Source organism: Arvicola amphibius, chromosome 10, assembly GCF_903992535.2.
Source record: "Arvicola amphibius chromosome 10, mArvAmp1.2, whole genome shotgun sequence".
Classification (NCBI taxonomy): Eukaryota; Metazoa; Chordata; class Mammalia; order Rodentia; family Cricetidae; genus Arvicola; species Arvicola amphibius.
Window position 1 is genome coordinate 110,046,345 of NC_052056.1, and position 23,595 is coordinate 110,069,939.

At 45.5% G+C, this 23,595-nt stretch overlaps 1 protein-coding gene across 1 annotated transcript in view; it reads left to right on the forward strand.

Moving 5' to 3' along the window:
• The first annotated feature begins 450 nt into the window (after window positions 1–450).
• Usp12 (ubiquitin specific peptidase 12) overlaps window positions 451–23,595 on the forward strand; it is a 51,706-nt gene continuing 28,561 nt past the window's right edge. Inside the window, exon 1 of the mRNA XM_038345849.2 lies at window positions 451–660. Within this exon, the coding sequence (XP_038201777.1) occupies window positions 613–660 (48 nt within the window). The 5' untranslated portion in view covers window positions 451–612. The remainder of the gene's footprint in view (window positions 661–23,595) is intronic.

Consider the following 23,595-nt stretch of genomic DNA (forward strand, 5'->3'; position numbering starts at 1 on the left):
AGTCGCTCGGAAGGATGCTTGAGGTCACTGATGCCGCAGGGCAAAAGCATCGCGCTTTTCCCTCAAGACACGCTCCTCAGCTAGGGCAGTGGCTGCGTACCCGCGCTAGGACCCAGCAGCAGGCGGGACGCGGCTCCCGTCTCGCTCCGCCCCCGACGCGCACTGGGTGGAGCCGTCGGCCTCGAAGCCCGCTCCCTCGAGGGAGGGCGGGGCAGCATGGGCGTGGCACAGCGGCGGTGGGCGTGACGGCGCCGGAGTGGGCGGGGCTGCACGACGCCGGCAGGTCGGCCGGGCGGAAGGGCCTTGCGCGGTGCTAGCTCCCCAGCGCGCTGGGCGGGGTGTGCGGCGAGCAGCTTCCCGGGCAGGCGCGGGCCCCGAGGCGGCGGCTGCGCCGTGCGCCGGGGCGGAGCCGGGGGCGGGCGGGCCGGCGGGCGGGGGCTGGGCCGGAGGAAGCCTGAGCGCCCGCGGCGACGACGGCAGCGGCGGCCCAGCAGCCTAGAAGCGTGGGTCCACGGCGGCTCCGGGTGCGGCCGCGGGCTGCGGAGCGAGCGGGTGGCCCGGCTCCCCGCGTCCCCCGCCCGCCGCTACTGTCTGGAAGATGGCGCCGGGCGGATGGAAATCCTAATGACAGTCTCCAAATTCGCCTCCATCTGTACCATGGTAGGTGCGGCGGCAGCGCGGCCCGGGCGGCGGGTCCCCGCCTTCGAGGCGCCGCCCGCGGGCCTGCTCCTGAGCGAGCAGAGGGCCGCGGGGCCGAGCGGCCGCGGGAAGGGCGTGCTGGACGCAGCAGGCGGGGCCGGGACCGACCGGGACTCGGAGCTGGGGACGGGGAACTCGGAGTCTGAGGACCGGGGATTTGGGAGCTGTGGCTGGGTGCTAGGGCCTGGGGACTTAGGGACGGGGGTTGGGATAAGGGCTGCGGACTGGCTCTAGGGATTTGGGGATTAGGGGTGGGGACTGGGGATTGGGGGCTGGAACCGGGGACTTTAACTGGGGACTGGAGATGGGGACCAAGGGCTGGGGACTGGGTCCGAGGACTGCAGACTGTGGGTAGGGTCGGGAACTGAGTACTGGGATCTGGTACCGGGAAGCCAGGGGACTGGGCCAGGAGACGGGACACTGCAGCCGCTGCGTTTCCGTGGGGCCGAGCGCGGGGTAGGGCGGGGGTCTGCGGCAGGAAGGAAGGGTCTCGGTCCTGCGGGAGGACGGAAGTCCTGGCAGAGTTACTCCTCCGGCTAGGTGGAGTCCCGGGGCCCCGGCTCGGGAAGGGGGCGTGTGACGGTGGAAACTTTTAAGAGTGCTGTTGAAATGTTCTCTATTTTCTACTCGCCGGGGAAAAACGAACTCTTGCGGTTTCCAACCTGTGTTCGTCCAGATGGCAGCCTTGTCGCTGAGATTCCGAGTTCATCTTGAAAAGCTGCATTCCCTTTCCTGTCATTTGTTTACTTTAATAGAGCAGACGCCGCTGTGTAGGGTTGAAGTACACAGACCCCCGAATAAAGCGAAACGTGGGTGGGGTCCAAACGTTTTTGTGCATTGCCAAAAGCACCACGGTTTCCCACATGATGTGACAAATTTATTAGCTTCTTTCTGAACTTCTACGTAGAAGTGGCGATTTATATATAAATCACCAAAAAAGTTATTTGCAATGTGGACCTGGAGTTACATTACCAAAGATTTGAACCATTCAGTTCCGTTTTTATGTCCTGGATTTCATCTAGGAGATCCCCAGACTTTCCACTTGAAAGTGATCTGTGTTTTTCTTTAAGGACTAGAGAATCAGGTAGGAAAAGTGGATTCGCTACTGTATTTTGTGGAAGAGTATTAAAAAATGGATGGAATCCGTGGCCTTAAAAATCCACAGCATCAAAAAAGTCATAGCAAGGTGGACTCATTGAAGAATCCATTTTCCCCCATGGGTAATTGTTTTTTCCTGGTCTTCAGAAGGGTACTAAATCAACAATTTCTGGGATTGGTTGTACTAATTACTTTTCGACCTGCCACATGGGATGATCGAATCTTTACAGTGATAAATTTTTACCAGATTGCTGAGCTACAACACACCTTTTGGGGTCATAGTTCATTGTCAAAGTCTAGGGCTTCAGGAGTGGTGTGATTCCAGTAGACTGCTCATTCACATAGCTGTGTCAGGTATACATCTAGCCCCTGCTGACTAGCACTGAGGTACAGATATGATCCTGACAGCCCCTGGCAGGATTTCATAGACATGCTTCTACGTCCAGGACTCTGGATACAGAAAGATCACAGGTTCCAGGCAGGTGGAGTTATACACAGTGAGACCCTGTCTCGAAAGAAAACACAACACAAGACAGCCCCTAGTTTCATGGTGTTTACATTCTATTTGAGGAAGACAATTCTCGTTTATATAATAATATAGTGTAGCTGGGCAGTGATGGTGCACACCTTTAGTCCCAGCACTGGGAAGGCAGAGGCAGGTGATGAGTTCAAGGCTAGCCTGGTCTACAGAGGGAGTTCCAGGACAGCCAGAGAAACCCTGTCTTGGAAAAAACACAATAAATAAGTAAATAAATAAACAATAAATAAAATAAAAATAGTGTAATCAAATAAGAGCAACAAAGGACAGACCTGCCAGGGTTCTGTAGCGAGCGAGATTGATGTCAGGGATGTCCACTCCAAGCTCACTTAGGGCTTCTGCCCAGGGGCACTAATTGCACGTGGTGTGTGTATGTGTTTCGGCAAATATATAGACATCCATTTCTGGCCTGAGTGGGATTGTTCCAAAGGTGCTATTAAGATAGGGCGTGTCTTGTTCGTACTTGAACAAATTCTACTTCTCTCCCTGAGTAGGTCCTGGGTGTGTCAGAGTGATTTGCACTCTTGAGTGTGGGGGGTGGGTTGCTGTCCATCTTCTGAGAATTATGAAAGTGAAAATCAGGAATGGCAAAGGCCCTGTAGGTTCTATTTTGCTTGGAATGAGAACTGTCTGTCATCCATCGAGTATGTTAACTGTCTCTTACGTAGTTGTCTGACCTGAGCACCACTCTGCCCAATTGCCTCATACAGTTAGTTGTACAGCGTTTTTGTGATCTCAGAAGTACTGTGCTGTATATGTCCCTTGCCCCCCAATCTTTTATTAGATTATGAATTTGTTTATTTATTTATTTTCCTTCTTTGCTGGTGTTTTGAAACAGGGTCTTCCATAGGTCATACTGTGTTTGAATTTGGTGCGTAGTGATATCTAGTCTTGAACTCCTGATTCTCCTGCCTCTACCTCCTAGCCCCTGAGTGCTTGAAAGTTAAGACCTTACCTGCCATTTGATCAGGAGCATTAGCTTCTGTGTATAATGGAAAATGTCCTTCATTTACTCACAGGAAGAGAGTTTGAAGTAGAGGTAAGGCTGGGTGTGGAACAGCGGAGAGAAGGGGCCTGGATTTAGGATTGGATGCCTCAGAGAGTCAGCAGCTCTGAAAACATTTAGAGAAACACTTAGGGTGAATTGAAATTTTATTCTGTAAATATGGAAGTTTACATAATTTATTCACTTGTCAAAATAAGGTGCAGAATAAAACTGCAGTAGCTTAATTGGGTGAAGTAAATTAAAAATAAGTCTCTTCAGCTATGTCACAGTTTAGATCCCTGCATTTCTGCCTTCATGTGAAAATGGGTTTCTCTTGGTGCTGTAGCCTGGCTCAGAGAGTGCCTTTAGACACACTGAAGGTGCTCTGGAGAGACCCGCTTATCTGTCCACTGTTAGTGCTCCTGCAGGTTCATGTGGTGCTCTTAATGCAATTTCTGTTTCACTGCCTGGTACAGCTCATGAGATGGCTTTAGTTCTATACTTACTAATTGGCAAACAATAGGGAAAGTGGCTGGACATACGCGGAGGGGCTCTGGGTGGAAGTCAGCAGCATCTTGTGGCTAATCCTGGTGTTTGGGCATGTCTGCTGGAGATCCGTGCTGCCCACTGGGAGTTCATAGAGAGAGCGCTGCCGCTGGCCACAGTCTGGTTGTGAGTCCCAGTTGGGAAAGATTCGGGAGGGGAATTGGTTATAGCAGAAGTGAGGAGGTGAATGGTTTCTCATGAGATGGCACTGGTTTGGCTGCTTGCCTAGCTCAGTCACCAGGGAGGTGTGTGTGACTGTGTGTGTGTCTGTATGTTAGACCATTAGAACATGGTGTGAAGGAAGTCAAAGCCACAAAGTAGGTGCTAGGTCAGTTTGTTAGGTTGTGCTTCTCTGAAAATACCCGTGCCTAGAACTGGATTCTGAAGTGAAAACTTTAAGCCCCTTCCTGGTGCAGTCTCAGATAAAGCTGACTAATTTGCTGCCTTTGGACTGCCAGGTAAGTGTGTGAGTATGTGGGCATGCAGCTTACCACCCTTTCAGAAAAGGAGGAGGCATGGAGCTCAAAGCCTATGCTTTCTTTAAAGGAATGTGGAGAGAGAAAGGGATCCTTGCTTTGCCTTCCAGTCCTCTCCTTTCCCCCTCTCTCCCAGTCTCCCCTCCCTTCTGTGTTTGGAGACAGATTTTCATATGGCTCAGACTAACCTCTTGTTTGCTACACAGCAGAGGGTAACCTTGAACTCTGTTTTTCTGCCTCCTTCCCCCCATTGCTGAGATTATATGGGTGCACTGTCATTCTCGCCTTTAATTCCTGCTTGAGGTCAGCAAGATTGATGCTTTGATTTTATAAGTATGGTGAGAAGTGGATCACATAAACATGTAGTGTGAAATGGCAGAAGTATGTTTAGGGCCGTGTAAGAAACTCTTAAATGCTCTGCCCTGATCCCAAGTCAAAATTCACTTAATGGTGTGTCTGTGTGCGTCTTGGCATGTGGAGCAGAGGATAGAACTTGGGTGCTACATCTACTTGTTTTTGAGAGTGTGTCTTCATTAGCCGGGAGCTTTCTAATGAAGTAGGTGTTTGATTTTGGAATTAATTTTGGGTGATTGTTTATTCATAAACCCTTGACTCTTGCCCAGTTTGTCACAGCTGTCCCAGATTCAGTTGTAGGATCATAGACTGGAGACCCAGGTGAAAAAGCCGAGCCTGCTGCCCCTTGCTGTAGTCTCAGTAAACCTGTTTTCTGCCCTCTTCCCCAAGCTAGGCTCTAGGTAGCAGTTCAGTTGTCCCATCAGTGGCCGTCATGTTGGTTTCAGAATTTGCTCAATAAGCATGGAGGGTTGAATGCTCTAATAGAATAATTTGACGAGGTTGACTGAGCTATGGGGGCAGATAATTAGGTGGCAGATAATCATATGTTTATGATAGAGCAGTGGTTCTCAGCCTTCCTAGTAGTGCTGTGACCCTTTAATACAGTTCCTCGTGTGGTGACCCCCAACCATAAAATTATCTCGTTGCTACTTCATAACTGTAATTTTGCTGCTGTTATAAATTGTATTGTAAATGTCTGATAGCCCCGTGTGGTCACCACTCAGGTTGAGAACTGCTGTGTTAGAGGGTTAAGTGATACAGTTACTAGACATGAAGTTGAGTATAAGATACCAGCTTTTGCTAATCTTGCACACTTACGTAGATAGAGGTTCCATGTGAACCTGCAGTACAACAGTGCAGTGTCGGATACATAAGGGGGTACATAAGGTGGCCCGGCCGCACACCCTGTGGCCTTCTGGTGGGCTCCTTTCACCCAGCTCTCGCTAACACTTTTGTAGGAGATCCTGAGTTGGTTATCACTGCCCTGTCTTGATCCACTGGCTAACTTCTGCAACTCAATCACTGCACGCCAACTTTTACTCTAGCCTTCTCTCTCTCTCTCTCTCTCTCTCTCTCTCTCTCTCTCTCATCCTCATCCTCCTCCGATCCTCTCTCATTCTCTCACTACCTCGCTACATGCGATCTCGGTTCTGATCCTTCTCTGCTCCTCTCCTCTCTCTCTCTCTTTCTTTTTCTTTCTTTCTATTCTAGGCTTTCAACCATACTACTGCAGATCCTGGTCCCTGACCACATTCCTTTTTCCCTGCCTGTAAAGTCATGTTACTCTCCCTCTTCTGCACATTACCGCCTCAGGAAAGACTGCACGTCATGTAATTCCAGAAACCTTGACTCCCCCCCACCCCAGATTTAAACACTTGTTTTGAGGGTGGTGGTGTCTTTCAGTAGTCACTTCAGAAACCTCTTTTTCATTTTTCCAGGTAGGGTTTCTCTGTGTACCACTGACTGTCCTAAATTGACCCTGTAGACCAGGCTGTTCTCGGACTCATAGAGATCTGTCTGCCTCTGCCTCTGGAGGGCTGGGATTAATTGTGTGTGCCACCACCCAGGCCACTTCCAGAAACTTATAGACTGTTTTATTATGTATTCTGCAGCATGCTCTAGTAAAAGAGACCTGTTGAGCCAGAAGGTAAATTCTAGATTTTGACATTTAGATGTTTGTGAGAGAGTGTTCTTACAACTCTGAGCTGCTTTTTTGTTGTTGTTGTTGTTTGTTTTTGTATTTATCATCTGTGGATGTAAGGATTGAGTCAGACATTTATTTATTTAGGTTTTGTTTTTCGAGACAGGGTTTCTCTGTGTCCGGGCTGTCCTGGAACTCACTCTGTAGACCAGGCTGGCCTCGAACTCACTGAGATCTACTTGCCTCTGCCTTCTTAGTGCTGGGATTAAAGGCATGTGCCACAACCACCCAACTCAGACATTTCTTTTAATTAAAGAAAATGACTATTAGTGTGTGTACATGATGAGTAAGTAAGCATGTATGCCCTGGTGAGCATGTAGCTGTCAAAAGGACAGCATTGTGGAGTTGATTCTCCCTCCCATATATAGGTGGGTTCTGGAAATTGAATTTAAGATTGTCAGGCCAGGTGACAGGCACCTTCACTTAGGGTGCCATCTTGCTACCCAGATTAGACAATTTTTGGTAACCGTTGTATTGTTACTTTTAGATCTGAAATTGAGGGCTCTGGTCCCTTGGGAATTTGTAAAAGGCTCGTAATGCTCACTTTGGGAGCTCATAATAATTTTACTTACTTATCTATTTATTTATCTATCTATCTATTTATCTATTTATTTATTTATACTTCCTAGTGTTGTAAAATTTATGCAAAATCACAGTCCAGAGTAAACATGTTTTTTCTTTCTTTCAAAGTCTTCACTGTAGATTGGTGATCACAGTACTTCAGTCACCCACAGACAAATCCATATAGCTGCTTACTGCCCCCCCCCCATTTTGGGATTTGAACTCAGGACCTCGTATGTGATAGGCATGCACTCTACCACTAAATTACATCCTTGACACTTTGTTCTGGTTTTGGTTTGAGATAGGGTCTTGGTGTGTAGCCTACGGTGGCTTCTAGCTTGTGATCACTGTGTCGGCTCCTGAGAGCTGGAAGTAGGGGTGCACAGTTGTGTGCCCTCACACTTGGTTCACTCAATTTGGACACCCTTTGCCTATACTATTGGAAAGAAAAGCTTGCATTTGAACTGGTTCCCTTAGTTGAGGGTCTGCATCTATTTCCTGACTGTGAGTGTGTCTTTAGACAGTGACTTCTCGGGCTAAGACAAACTGCCGCTCAGAGGGCTCTGCACAGTACCTGGCGCACTGCTCATACTGTTCCTGCCACTTCTCCTGTTGCCCTGGTGAACCCTGTAGCCCAGCGAGCACTTGGCCAGAGTCGGAATTAATCAGTCCATCATTTGTTTATTAGCAGAGGTGCCTTTGAGGAAACACTTACCTATATCTAAATTAAATCGTAACATTAAAGCTAAGAATGAAATTGATCATCTTCTGCTTTGAATAGTTTATAGCAACTACTCTGTCTCATCTGGCCACAGCAGTGACTATCCAATTTGTGAGGAGACAGACCGATGCTTGCTTCTCACCATGTTGAGGGTTGAACCCAGTGTTTTGTACATGCTAAGCTCATGCTAAACATATGTTCTACCTCCCAGCAACAGCCAGCCCTACTTATTGAACACCACCCTTGTCATTATCAGAAGAGGCATGTGTGCTGCAGTCAGCCTTGGACTTCCTCCGGCATGTTCTGTTACTAGATGCAGGCCATGGCTTATACTGAGCTGCCTCATTACCTATCCTTGTCTTCCTCGAGCCCTGTTCTGCTGGTTTGTGTTGCACCTGTTCTTAGGCACGTCTTGGGTTGAAGAGTATTTAAATACCTATATGTTACCTTGAGGTATTGGGAGAAACATAGTTAAGTACTAGATGTGAGTATGGGCCACTCATTTAAGCACTCAGAATCAATGTTATGTGAAATCCTTGAAAGATCTCATTGTTTAATATGCATAGAAATGAAAATGAAATTTATGCCCTGGCCATGCTGAAGCATGCATCGGCAGCCTGTGTGTGTGTGTGTGTGTGTGTGTGTGTATGGCAATTCTGTTGAACTTGTCTGTATTGGGTTTCATGGTCTAAGTTGATGAGAATGACTGACCTTGAGAGGGCACCAGATCTCATTACAGATGGTTGTGAGCCACCATGTGGTTGCTGGGAATTGAACTCAGGACCTTTGAAAGAGAGTAAGCAGTGCTCTTAACCGCTGAGCCATCTCTCCAGCCCTTAACATATATAGAATTTGTGTAAATGAAGGTAGGAGTGATCTAAAGTGTTTGTTTTGGAAGAAAATCATCAAGGCGTGGCTTCACATAGAACCCTGGCGAGAAGAACGAAATGGGATGTGATGTCTTAGGCCTGAGACTGAGGCAGGAGAATCATGAGCTTTACCAAGAGGCCAACTTGGGCCACGTATTGAGACCCTGTCTTAGGGGAAAAACCAGACTGCTGATGGTGCAGTGTGAGACAGAGAGCCGTGTGTCTGAGGAGGTGCAAAACACTTTATTTTAAATGTGGAGTTGGTACTTTGACTTGGTTCTTTGGCTAATACAATGAGCAGTTAATCTCTCTCTCTCTCTCTCTCTCTCTCTCTCTCTCTCTCTCTCTCGCTCTCGCTCTCGCTCTCGCTCTCTCTCTCGCTCTCGCTCTCCCTCCCTCCCTCCCTCCCTCCTTCCCTCCCTCCTTCCCTCCCTCCTTTGGAGCCTTTCCTGGAACTCACTCTGTATACCAGGCTGGCCTTGAACTCAACAGAGATCCACTAGCCTCTGCCTGCCTCCTGAGTGCTGGGATTAAAGGCATTGGCCATCACTGCCTAGCAACCTCTTTTTTTTTTTCCCCAAGTGTGTTCTCAAGTGTTCCTGGCTGACCTAGAATTTAGTATGGTAGCTGAGGATGATCTTTGGACGACAACTTCTTCTTCTTCTTCTTCTTCTTCTTCTTCTTCTTCTTCTTCTTCTTCTTCTTCTTCTTCTTCTTCTTCTTCTTCTTCTTCTTCCTCGTCCTCCTCCTCCTCCTCCTCCTTTTTTTCTTTCCTCCTCCTCCTCCCTCCTCCTCCTCTTTTTTTTTTTTTTTTTTTTAAAAGTTTGTGCTTTTGGCGGGCGGTGGTGGCGCACGCCTTTAATCCCAGAACTCGGAAGGTAGAGGCAGGCGGATCTCTGAGTTCGAGGCCATCCTGGTCTACAAGAGCTAGTTCCAGGACAGGCTCTACAAACTACAGGGAAACCCTGTCTCGAAAAAACAACAAAAAAGTTTGTTCTTTTGTGTGCATAGACACACACATGTCAAAGTGCACATATGTGACACAGTGGAGGTCCAAGGGCAGCCTTTCAAATTTTTTCTCATGGGATCTGGGGATTGAAGTTAGGTTGTCAGACTTGGTGGCAAGTGTCTTAACTCATTGAGTCATGTTGCTGGTGTTTTTCTGAACTTCTGATCCTCTTATGTATATCTTGAGTGCTAGAACTACAGGCTCGGACACCTTGCTGGCTTTATGTGGTACTAGGAATTGAACCCAAGACTTCGTGAATGCGAGGCAAGCATTTTAGTAATTGAACTGCGTCTCCAGCCCAGGAATAGTTAATCTCTGATGTCAGCAGATTCCCTATACCGGTAACTTTTGTTTTATTTTTCGAGGCAGGGTTTCTCTGTATAACAGCCCTGGCTGTACTGGAACTCGTTCTGTAGACCAGGCTGGCCTGGAACTCACAGAGATCTGCCAGTCTTTGCCTCTGGAGTGCTGGGATTAAAGGAGTGTGCCACTCACCCAGACTACTAATATGTACAGTATTGGTCTACCCGGGCCTTCCATGGAATGATTCTTGAATAATTCTTCTGAGTTAGAAAGTGCCTGTGTGTGTTAGGAATGCGGTGAGGAGTCCAGGGGCAAGGAGAGGATGGAGCGATGGCTTGTGTGGAGCAGAAGTCTGCTGAGAACTGGAGACTTTAGAATGAGCATCCTTCTGCTTTGTGGGTGATGATCTTAGCCCATCATCTCTGTTATGACTTGGAAGACATTTCTTTTTTCTAGAATTTTAAAATGTTTTACACACACACACACACACACACACACACACACACACACACACTGTTTGTCTGTGCACCACATGTGTGCAGCACAGATGGGGACCAGAAGAAAACATCAGATCCCCCTGGAACTAGAGTTACAAAAGACTGTGGTCTGTATGGGCACCAGGAACGGAACAGGTCCTTTAGAAGAGCAACAAGTGCTCATAGCCATTGAGCTGTTTCTCCAGCCCCAACGCTTTGCTTTTGTGTTTTCCTTTGCTGACATTGCAAGGATTTGTTGTTGTTTTATTTGCTTTATGAAGATGAGCATGGTCCCTGGGCAAAGCTGCTACACAAGTTTGTGATGTGCTCATATATCATAGATGGAATAATGTGAAGTAGAGTTGAGTACTTTCCATGCTAGACTGGCGTGTGATATGTTAGTGGATGAGCACGGGGGCCTCAGACAGATTACAGTGAACTGACGACCGTCAGACCATGCACCCTGCAGTTGTTCGTTTCTTTCTTTAATTTTATTTTTTAGATAAGGTCTCTCTACATAGTCCTCACTGTCCTTCCTCTCACTCATTATGTAGACCAGACTAGCCTCATCAGTGATCCGACTGCCTCTGCCTCTCGAGTGCTGGAATTAAAGATGTTGTGCCACCACATCCAGCAATTTCTATTTTTTAAAACAAAAATTTTGAGGTTATATATTTCTTAAGCCTGTTTAAAAAGGCAACCAAATTCTTAAATATGTAATTCAGAAAGGTGAGCTAACTGTATACTTTTAAGTTTTTAAGACTATTAGGGAGCATTTGTTTCTATATGTGATGTCTACAATAAACTGAAACATGGTGTGCACATTAATCTCCACTGGCTCCTGTAACAGAGCACAGTAGGAGCTCACAACAGCATGTCCATCCATGTGCTCACTGCAGCCCATTTCTGACTCTGATGTGGAGACCAGAAGTTTGAAGTGGGTCAGTACCCAGGTTCTTTGTGAGGGTCTGGGGATTGCATGTTTTCTCTGCCTTCTGTTCTCATAGGCTGCCCTTGTTCCTTGGCCTCAGCCTCCCCCCGTGTCTTTTTTTTTTTTTAAATATTTATTTATTTATTTATTTATTTATTATGTATACAACACTCTGTCTGTGCGTATGTCTGAAGGCCAGAAGAGGGCACCAGACCTCACCAAAGATGGTTATGAGCCACCATGTGGTTGCTGGGAACCGAACCCAGGACCTTTGGAAGAGCAGGCAGTGCTCTTAACCGCTGAGCCATCTCTCCAGCCCCTCCCCCCGTGTCTTAAGGTCAGCAGTGTTTGGTCGCTTTTACATCCCTCAGATACCAACTTCCTGTCACTCACTTAGACTTTACCAGGCCCTGTACTACACTTTGGGGGTGGGGGGAGCACTGGGGATGGTGTTCATCTGGACAATCCAGGATAATCTCCAAACCAAGGCCGTTTGATTTTAGCAACCTTAAGCCCTTATGTAACCTTAATTTCCCCTTGCCCTGTAACATATCTTGTTTGCATGTTAGAGGGGATTAGAGCATGGACACGGGTGGGGGAGTCTTTTCTGCTACCATAGTCTGTGTACCGAGGACTTTAGAACGGCCTAGCGCCTGCTTGCCTTTATAAGCAGAGCAGAGGAGATTACTTGAGTCCTGATAGCACACTTAGTCACAGCAGAGCAGTCTTTAACTGAAGGGAGCCGTCAGGAAATCAGAAGCTCAGATTTTTTTTCCTTCTTCTTCTTTGAAATAGGGTTTCACTCTGAAGCCCTGGCTGTCCTGGAACTCAGAGATCACCTATCTCTGCCTCCTGAGTCCAGGAATTAAAGGTGTGTGTCAGCACTGCCCAGCTGAAGTTGGGATATTTTTTTAATTAAAGATTTTATTTTTTTGTGTATGTATTTGAATGTGTGCAGATACCCACAGAGAGCCAAAGAGGGTGTTACATTCCCTGGGATCGGAGGTATCCTATGTGGGTGATGAACCACTTAGCCATCTCCTAGCCCTCAATAAAAGAATTATAGGACAAATCAGTGTGAACAGAGAGTTGGAAATTATTAAGAAAATGTTTCGGGGCTGGAGAGATGGCTCAGTGGTTAAGAGCATTGCCTGCTCTTCCAAAGGTCCTGAGTTCAATTCCCAGCAACCACATGGTGGCTCACAAACATCTGTAATGAGGTCTGGTGCCCTCTTCTGGCCTGCAGGCATACACACAAACAGAATATTGCATACATAATAAATAAATAAATAAATAAATAAATAAATAAATAATTTTTTTAAAAAAAGAAAATGTTTCGATACAGACTGAATATATGTCTTAAGGGAAGAGAAAATCTCATTTAAATGTTTTAGCCATAGGTGTATATATGAAGTTGGCGCCTTTCACTGTTCCAAGCAAGGTGTCCACTCTTGTCAGCCCCACTTTTAGAATTTATGCAACTTTCTCTTTTTTTATAATTGTGTACTTATGTGCATCTGTACCTTGTTGTGTACACAATTAAATATATATTGAAGACTAAAGCTGGATTTGAGTTTGGACACAATAAACTTTAAACACATTGGATGTAGGACCTTGGGGAACGTTGGATTAGTTGGTGTCCATATTCTTAAAACAGCTCCTCTCTGCTAATGGGGTGTTGAACCCTATAAACCCAGGTCCTTCCTCCTTCACCGTACAGGTGCTCTCCCACCACGTTACGCCTCCTACCTTCTTTGGGGGCAGGGATTATTTATTTTATATTAAGGACAGGATCTTGTATGTAGCCCATGTTGGCGTAGAAGTATATATGCCGCTGAGGAGGGGCCTTGAATGCCTGATCCTTCTGTGTCGCCTCCCAAGTTAGGATCACAAATGTAAGTGCCAAGGCCCGCTCCAGCCCTCTTCTGCCTGGTTTATTTTGAGAAGGGTCTGACTGAGTTAGCAAGGCTGACCTTGAATTTGCCATTCTTCTCCCTCAGCCTCCACTAGCTGGGGTTACAAGCCTTTGTCACCAGGCTCAACCCTGAAAACATTCAAGTACCTTTACGCACCATACAGTTGTCTTACAGGATACAGTCCAAGGACTTAGCATAGTGACAGTCGTGCAGTTATTGTCAGCTGTAGAGCATTTCTTCATCTCAGAAGACTTCCTACCCATGAGCAGCAGTCCTTCCACACTGTCCTTCCCCACTCTTCCCTTCCAGCCTCAGGCAATTGTCCTTTGCATATTTTTTATATGCATGCTGTTGCTGGCTCTTTGCACTTACATAATTTTCAGGACTCATCTATGTTATAAAGTGTACCAATATTTTATCACTTTAAAATTTATTTATTTTTATGTGCATTAGTGTTTGGCCTACATTTGTGTCTATATCAGGGTATGAGGGTGTCAGATCAATTATAAGCTGCCATGGGGGTGCTGGGAATTGAACCTAGGTCCTCTGAGAGAACAGCTAGTGTTCTTAACCGCCAAGCCATTTCTGCAGCCCCAGTTTTTACTGTCTCTTATCTGTTGCTCATTGATGGACATTGATGGGTTTGAGTTGTTTGTGCCTTTTGGTGGATAAATGCTGCTATGAAGTAAGGAGAGCAAGTTTTTGTGTGGCTAAGCATTTTCCCTTCTCTTGGGCATCTGCTTAAAATTGCTGGGTCAGGGACCATGAGAAGGTTCAGCGCACGTGCACGCACGTATGCATACACACACACACACACACACACACACACACACACACACACACAAACACAGAGTGGGATGGAGAAGGCAGGCTATTTCCTACCTAATAGCTTTAGCACTCTCGCTGAAAACAAGTTAACCAGAGATGTATGAATATGGGGGTTTATTTCTGGGACCTTGGCTTTTGTTTCGGGTGTTTTTTGTTTTTGTTTTTCGAGACAGGGTTTCTCTGTATAACCCTGGCTGTCCTAGAACTAGTTCTTGTAGACCAGGATGGCCTTGAACTCACAGAGATCTGCCTGCCTCTTACTTTCTCTGTATAACCCTGGCTGTCCTAGAACTAGTTCTTGTAGACCAGGATGGCCTTGAACTCACAGAGATCTGCCTGCCTCTTACTTCCTAGTGCTGGGAGTAGAGGCGTGCACCACCACCACCCAACTTGTTTTGTGTTTTTGAGGTAGTGTCAACCTGTCCTCAAACTTGTTATATAGAGGATGACCTCACAAATGCTGGGTGCCAGGTATGCACCTCCACTCCAGCCGAAACCTCAGCTCTCATGCGTTGAACTGTCCTGACCTGTCCGTGGGACCTTCCTCTAGTGCCACACTGTTTGGATTATGGGTGCTTAGTAGTGAGTTTGAAATCAGGAAGTAAGAGTTCTCAAACTTTGTTCTTTCCATGATCCTTTTAACTATTCTGGGTCTCATAATTCTGCATGAGTTTTAGAACCAGCTCATCAGTGTCTAAACAGCTGGAATTCTGGTAAGAATTATATGGAATCTGTTAATTTGTAGAGTACTGTCATTTTAACAGGGTCTTTCAGGCAGTAAGTGGGGTAGTTTTCTTCTGTTCCCCTCAATAGCCTTTCATTGCTTTTGAGTAACTTTGAGAGTTTGGAGAGTACAGGTCACTTTTTTTTTGTAGTCATCTAATGTTTTTTATTGCTTCTCTGTCTATTATAACAAACATCTAGTGTTATAAAATAGTTGTTAGAAAGGACTTTGGGGCAGCTAGCCCTTTGTGACAAATAAGTATTGAACATGCTTCACAGTGATGAGCAGTTTCTAAGTGAACCCAGCCTTGTATGTAATTTAGAGTAAGTTCTGTGGGAGCTGGTCTGTGCTAGGTTATTAATTTGCCTTTCCTTCTGAAAAGCTACCCATCAGGATTGGCAGATTAGAAGAAAATGGGCATGCAGGAGGCCATCAGTTAACCAGTCGATTACCAAAGATTCTTTTCTTGTAGCTTATTTTTTTTTTCTGTAGAAAGTGTGTAAATTCAGTTCCTTGGCCCAGAGGCTTTTATCTGCATTGTTGCTTGAGTTTGATGGAAAGATCCATTGAGGGCTACCTCTATCAGAAGGCGGCAGTTAACCTGCTGTCCATGAGGACAGCCACTCTGAAGGGAGGGGAGTTGCAGGATTTATTTACTATAATTACCATGAACTCTGGGATTGGTCTGGCAGAGAGTAAGGCATGAAGCCAAAGCAGAAGAGGGGCCAGAGAGGTGAAGCTGCAGGCAGCAGGGACTGTGTGCTTTTAAATGGCTACAGAGCAGTGTACACAACTGTTGGATTCTAGGGTGAGTTGTTTTCTGGTACACAAGATGGCTGGACCGTCCCCGCGCCATCTCCACCATAAACTAGTGCAGTTACGTATAGAAGTCCTCAAGCAGAGGGACTTTGACCCATGGAGCAGCTGCCTCTGCCATCAACTTTTCCAGACTATTCAGGGCCTACTAGGGGCCAGTGCACAACTGTCCAAGTTCCCCCATCTCCTGCTTAATAACTCCATTGTGTGTGTGAGACACACACACACACAGAGACAGAGAGACACACAGAGAGAGACAGAGAGAGAGAGAGAGAGAGAGAGAGAGAGAGAGAGAGAGAGAGAGAGAGAGAGAGAGAGAGGGGAGAGAGGAGAGGGAGCGCGCTGGTATGTAAGTGCTTGTGTGTATGGAGGCCAAAGGACAACCTCTACTGTAATTCATCAGGCACCGTCCACCGTTTCTTTTTTGGGGAGGGTCTTTACTGATTTGGAACTACAAGAAGTAGGCTGTCAGTGTCCACTTCCCCATTACCCAGTCTGGCATTATAAACACACAGCACATTCTACCGCGCTGCGTCTTTATTTTATTTATTTGTCTTTTTTGAGACAGTCTCTTTCTAGTCCTGGCTGCCCTGGAACTTGCTATGTTGAGGCTGGCCTCAAACTTACAGATTCATCTGCCTCTGCAGATCCCCTGTCTTCCCCTCCCCCTTGCAGTGTTAAAGTGTTAAAGATTTACACCACACCACCCTACCAGACTTTAATTTTATTTTTACACATGCTTTCTGTGACTTTTAGCTCAGGTCCCCACGATTGTTTAGTAACCATTGATTGAGCTATATTTCTACAGCCCACAGCTCCACTTCTTAACCTCCTGTAACCTATTGCGACCTCTTCTTTTTCCATGTTTTTTTTTTTTTTTTTTTTTTTTTTTTTTTGAGACAGGGTTTCTCTGTGGCTTTGAAGCCTGCCCTGGAACTAGCTCTTGTAGACCAGGCTGGCCTCAAACTCGCAGAGATCCACCTGCCTCTGCCTCCCAAGTGCTGGAATTAAAGGCGTGTGCCACCACCGCCCGGCTTCTTTTTCCATGTTTAACATGGCTGTTAAGCGGTTGGACTGGATGTCAGACTGAGGACTCTGGGTTTGAGTGTTTCCTGTGGTCTTTTAATTTTCTTCTCTGCCCTTTGATTTACTGTAAAGTGGAAGTAGGTGCAGAGGTCCAGCACATTCTGGGAAGAATGCTCGATGACTCATTGTGGGAGAGAATGGGAGTGTCACTACTGCCAACCAGGTGGAAACCGGAGCATCTTCTCTTTCAGATAGCCAGCCGTCAAGGGGCTTGCCACTTGGCTTTGTTCCACAGGGCACGGAAAGAAGAAACACAGTAATTGGTTATTGAGTAAACAGCAAGCTACGAACCTGAATAAGTGCTCTAGCATGATATTAAAAAATGAGTAGGCAGACTGGTAAAGGGAACTCAGCCACAGCATCTGTGGGCGAGAAGTGCCCATCAGTTGCCCACAGTAAGACTGGAAACTGGGCACTTGTGGCGAAGCTCCTCATGGAACACGTCCACCAGTCAGTATGGAAGGAGGAGAGTGGAATTGGGCCTGGGCCATTCCACAAAATCAGTGAAAGACTGAAACTGCCCTGGCCATGTGCTGAGAAGCAATGCAGGATCTTGTGCATGCTAGTCACATTCATTTTTCATGCACAGTTTCTTCCAGGTTGTGAATGGAGCCTCCTTCACAGTGGCAGCTGTGTTCATCTAAGCTGAGGTTTTTAGGAAAGTTGCAGGTGTTGTATGAGAACTTCCTGGACATCCTGTACTTAGGTTACTGTTTTTACATTTTGCTAAATCTGTTTTGCAAATATTATGTTTGCACATATACCCAGTTTCTTTGGACCATTTGGTAATGTCTTTTTCATAGCCATTCCCAGCAGTTTTGGTCTCAGTTGACCTTGACATTATGAGCAGGAACAAGCCAGCCATTCCGTGTGCTGTTCCTCAGTTGGCTTTGGCTGATGTTTTGTCATGATTAGATTTGGATTGTACTCTTTTTCCAAGTAGGAATACTGGTTCGTCAGGTTTTTCTACTACGAAGTTATTACTGTGTTTTACTTTGTAATTAATTTCTAGGGAGATACTTTTGAGATGAAGGTAAATATATTGTTCCTCATCAAATTTTACTTACTAGATTTAGGGCTTTTCGTGTTTAGTTAGCAGTTCATTTTAGGAAATAGGGTTCCCGTCATTCATTCATTCATTCATTCATTCATTCATTCATGTATTTAAAGCAGCTTGGACTTTGCCTGTACAAACTGTGATCCATGTCAGCATTGATGATAAAGGCTCAGATTGTCCCTTATAGGCAGCAGGCTTCAAAGGGCACTTTGCGCATTGTGCTGTTCTGTATTTCTCTTGTAATTGCCCACTCCCACTTCAGGCCTTGGACTCTGCAGCCCCTTTCAATGGAGAATGGTGCTTAGAGACTGAGATGCTTCCTGGGGGTGTGCTCCTTCCTCCTTCTTCTCTCCCCTTCCCCTCCCTCCCTCCCTGTGAGTTCATCATAATTTCAAGTCACATTAGCATTAGTGACTGTTTTAGAAGACTTGTTGTGGTCTTCTGCAAGTCAGCAATACTCCGTTGTTTTGGCTGGATAGTCACCACCTCCTTTCTTAGAGCAGATGAACATTTTGAAATTTGAAAAGCTGTGTTTCAAGTAAAAATGTCTCGATTCATTATATCAAAATAATTTTTATTACATAGTGAAAAAAGAATAATAAAAATTTGTTAGAACTTAACTAACAGAATACTGGTTTTGTTAAATATAAAATTAGGATCTTTAAAGAGGTCGTTTGGAGGATTAATTTTCAAAATTTTAAGGTGGTGTATATAAAGTTCGTTTGTGTTTAAAAAGAGGGCCTCAGATCCCCTGGAGCTGCAGTTTTAGGCAGTAGCCACCTGATGTGAGTTCTGGGAACTGAACCTGGGTACTCTGCAAGAGCAGTAAGCCCTCTTTGTTGTTGTTTGCTTTGTTTTTTGTTTTCTTCTGAGACAGAATTTTCTCTTATTTTAACAGTCCTGGCTGTCCTGGAACTCGCTCTGTACACTAGACTGGCCTCGAACTCACTGAGATCCACCTGCCTCTGCCTCCTGAGTGCTGGGATTAAAGGCGTGGACCACCACCGCCCAACAGAGCAGTAAGCACTCTTAACTGCTGAGTCATATCTACACCATCCCCCTTATATTTCTAATATATAATAGATTTTCTATTATAGATGATTATTATGCTTATAGGCATAACAAGCATAAAATACATGTGTAATATACTTGGTGATTATGGTAGTTTGAATTTAATTGGCCCCCATAATCTCATAGGAAGTGACACTATTAGGAGGTGTGACTTTGTTGAAGGTGGATATGGCCTTGTTGGAAGAAATGTGTCGTATAGGGTCAGGGTTTGAGGTTTCTTATGCTTAGGATACTGCCCAGTGTCTCAGTGGTCTTCAGATCAAGATGTCTGCCCGCCTGTATGCTGCCATGCTCCTTGTCATGATGATAATGGACTGAACCTCTGAAGATGTAAGTGAGCCACCCCAATTAAATGTTTCATTTATAAGAGTTGCTGAGGTCATGGTGTCTCTTCACAGAAATAGAAACCCAAACTTAGACAGTGATGTAGATTTAAGATCTCATAGTCTAGAACTTAATAAAATCATACTACTTGACAATGAAAATTTCACATAAACATATACCTCAGTGAGTTTGAGACTAAATGGACCTGTGTGACTAAGTCTCCTCACTTCAGACATCGGACTTAGAGGATGTGATCTGGGTCTGACCTGAAAGACTCCTCCTCCTCGAGGACAAGCTTTCATAGTACTGGAGGTGCTCTGCAGGCTTCCAAGGGAAGGAAGCAGCGAGTAGTGCCACCCAACTGGAATCCTATGAACCACAACACCGTCCAGCACGGCAGAGTGCAACAGTGGAATACACATCTTAGGGGAACTAAATGTAGCCAACACCCTGTGGCTAGTGACATAATGAACCCACCTCTACCTTACTAAACCACAGATACATGTAGCTCTTACACCTCATCAGAGGATCTTTACATTGGTAGAGACATCACAAAACCCACAACTGGTCAAAATGCAGAGAAAACTTATCAAGGGGTCCATAGCTCCATCTGCAGCACAGTTCTTGCCACTAAGGCCCAAGGATCATCACTAAAGCAGATGTGGGAAGACCGTAAGAGCCAGAGGACCAGGCACTCTTGAGGGTGTGTCTCCAAAATGACATGGAAGCTTCAACACTGCGGCTGCCTAAACAAGATCAAAACAAGTACACCACTAATCAATAGATTTTCCAACATGGAATGGCACCTCTCATGGGGTTCACCCTTAGGTAAAAGGGACAGAAAACTAATGACTACTGAGAGGAGAAGTTGTCTTCTCAGGGATGAGCCCCTAATTGGTTATCCAGTACCAGTTGATTAGCCCTGAAATGGTATACACACCAGTAACATTATATGGACTAAGCGAGTTATATTTATATATTTATGCATATGTATGGCCATGAGTTTGAGAGAGCAGGGGGGGTAGGGTTAGCTAGCATGCGGTCAGCCCCTCATGATTCCATCTTTTGCTGCCTTAGAAGGTTGAAGGTGAATCTTAGTTCTCTTAGCTGTGAGTTGTATAGGCAGACTTTGCTCTGAGCTTCTGAGTCATTAGTTGGAAGGTTGTACCTTCAGTACACATTTGATGGGAACTTTGAATTTGTAGTAGCTCTTTAGGTTTTGGAGTTCATATTGTATACCTATTGTTTTGTTGTTCATTTTATTAATGAACTATAAAAGGACCCAAATGTCACTTGTTGCTTCTTTGTCACACCATGTGGTGGTATGTATTCTACTGTTGGATGAGAATGAAAACATGGAGAGCTAGGAATTTAAATTTACAATCGTTTGACCATTAATTTAGTCACAGATTAAGGTCTTCTGAGTTTACTGATGGGATTTACATGTTCAGTATTCCCATGTACTGCTCTGATGCTGATAGAAGAGGAAGCAAACCACTTCAAGTGTCCTTTGAGAAGATAGCCATTCTTAAAAACTTGGAAGACTTGCAGGAAGGCTTCCCTGTGGGGTAGGAGGTTTTTGGGGTGTGATGGACAGTAGGTGGGAGGGTGAGATAAACGTGTATACACCATATGGGAAACAATTAGGCGCCTTCTTCCTGCATGTAACCACCATTCATAAGGCCTTGGTAGCAGCAGAGGCAGTAATTGTCATCATAGAGCTTGGTGATGGCTTGTACAGTGTTTGATCTCCCCAGAGACAGCAATGTTTACCGATGTAGGCTTTGCTCCATGTGTATGCTTTACCCAGGATTGCTTTGTGCTAAGTGAGTCCTCATCCTGGGATGGTTTATATTCTCCACGATGCCTACTGGGACACTGGGCACGTGCTCTCTTCTTTCTTTACATGTTTCCAGAGAAGTGATGATTAGAGTTCTTTACTCTGCTTTGTGGCTTTGTAAATATGGAACTTAACGTTCATACTTGAGCTGTGTCTATGCTACAACACCATTTAGGATTCTGTGTGGCATGCTGTGGGCTTGCAGTGCATTCATAGATCTAGTCTCTTCCTTACCGGGGAGGAAACCAAGACCACATGGCTGCTCCCAGTGATGCTGTGGTTCATGTGAGAACTAGGTCAGGAGTGCAGCCTCAGGATGGGAGCTGTCGTTCTGCCAGTCCACTGCCAGCCTGCCTGAGGGCTATATGGCAGGGCCTCATTTCCCAACCAAGAAGCTATAGTAAAGTTCCCCAAAGGGAAGACACTGGCCTGGCTTATGTACTCTCCAGATGCACCAGAGCACAGTCTACTGTCTTCACAGACTGGAATAGTCAGTGTTAGAGCACAGGCTTTTCTTTTCCCTCCCTCCCTCCCCCCCCCTTCCTCCCTCCCTCCCTCCCTTCCTTCCTTCCTTCCTTCCTTTTTTTCATAATTGTTTTTAATCATATGTGCATTAGTGTTTTGCCTGTATTGTACTGTGTGAGGGTGTTGAATCCCCTGGAGCTAGAGTTACAGACAGTTGTAAGATGCCTTATGGGTGTTGGGAATTTGAACTTAGGTCTTCTGGAATGAGCAACCAGTGCTCTTAACCACTAAGTCATCTTTTCGGCCCCATGTTTTGTTTTCTTTTTCTCTTTATTTATTTTTCCCTGAGACAGGGTCTCAGTATTTAGCTGTGGCTGACCTGTATCTCGTTATGTAGGCCAGATTCATGGAGGTCTCCCCACCTCTGCCTCCTGAGTGCTGAGATTAAAGGTGTGCACCACTACATACAACACTTTGTTTGTTTTTTGAGACGGGTTTTTTTTGTGTGTGTGGCTTTGGAGCCTGTCCTGGAACGCGCTCTGTAGACCAGGCTGGCCTCAAAATCACATAGATCGGCCTGCCTCTGACTGCCAAGTGCTGGGATTAAACGTGTGTACCACCACTGCCCAGCTGAGATTTTAATTTCAAAGAACATAATATTTATACTAAAGTAAGTTAATTATTTTTATGAAAACATTGCAGTGTGTCAGCCTGCTTTCGTGTGATTTTGTATTTCTCATAACAGTAGAGGAAGGCTTATTGACTGTGTGTTTCCTTCCCTGTGTCAGAGAGGGAAACTGTAAAATGGTATCCTTGCTTTGCCAGCAATGTTTAACCTGTTACTACTTTCTTATTGTCAGAGTGACAGGCCCAGGTGTCTCTGCAGTTTTGGTGATCTGTCCATATGGGAAGTCTTCATCTTTGCAAGAATTTATCCTGGGTAGTCGAGAGGCATACCTGGCACTTGTGGCCTGCAAATTCTTAATATCTATGTATCTTAATTATTTATACCTAATATACTTTAATACCTTAATATTTATAATAACTATATCAGCTTGTGATGCTGACTCTTCCCTGTCTTTTGTTCTGGACTTGGTTGTCGGTAGACTGTCCTACATTGTACCATTCATGTGCTAACGAAGTGTCACAATCTGATATACCTCCCAGTGGAGGTATATGTATTTGTTATATCTCCCAGGTGGAGAAGTATCCCTTCATCACTTGATGTTGTGGCCCAGGCCAGACTCTGGCCCATAGCTTCACAGCTCGATGGTAGCCTAGGAAGCCTGGTCTCTATAGCCCTTAGATAGTGGAGTCATCCTTTCATGGGATCTTTTTTGTAAAACATTTCTAATTTTAATGAAACTTGAGTTTGAGTTGGTTGCATGGTGACAGGAAATGGATTAAAGCTGTGACACAGTACCAGCCTTGCTTAGTTCTTAGACATCACGGGTGCTATTGTAACTGCTAGTGTTCCCAGAGTCCTTTCTAAGAGCCTGGTTGACCTTTAGGGTCTTGGGCTCATGGCAAGGGGCTGCTCATTGTTGGCAGCTTTCTCTCTGTGCCACTCCAGGCACTTCTGCCCCTTGCAGCTTTGTGATCTCTTGAGGTTGGTGCTTTGTTGCCTCTTACTCTTTATACTTTCTAGCCCGTGTTGGTAATTTTTGACTCTGAACTTCAATTTCTTAGCGTTTTGTTTGTTTGAACTTCTTGGTGGGTGAATTGAATCCACCTTCCACAAGTGTGTTGGCAGTTTTGCCATTTGTGGGGTAGGGGAGCACTGCTCATTTAGGGCGTCATTGAACTTCATGTCCTGTGTGGGTTTGCTGCTGCTGCTGTTACATTGCACAGACACAGATTAGAGCCATGGGTTTTCATGAGGGTTAGCTTGTGGTTATGAATTGTTGGAAGGGATTTGTTTCTTCTTCCTGTTATCCCAATGGCAAGCACAAGTCAGGTACATTTCCTTGTTGTCTTCCTGTAGAACTGGATTATGTCTTGGCCAAAAGTAGACTGAAAAGGAAGAGGTGAAGAAATAGGATCAAGAACTGGGAGTTTGCTCAGCAGTTCAGGGTGCATGCTGTTCTTGCAGAGGACCTGAGGCTACTTCAGCATGTCGGCCAGCTCACACACACTTGTAACTCCAGCTCCTGGGGATCTGGCTTCGCATGCATAAATACCTAAACTCAACACACATACA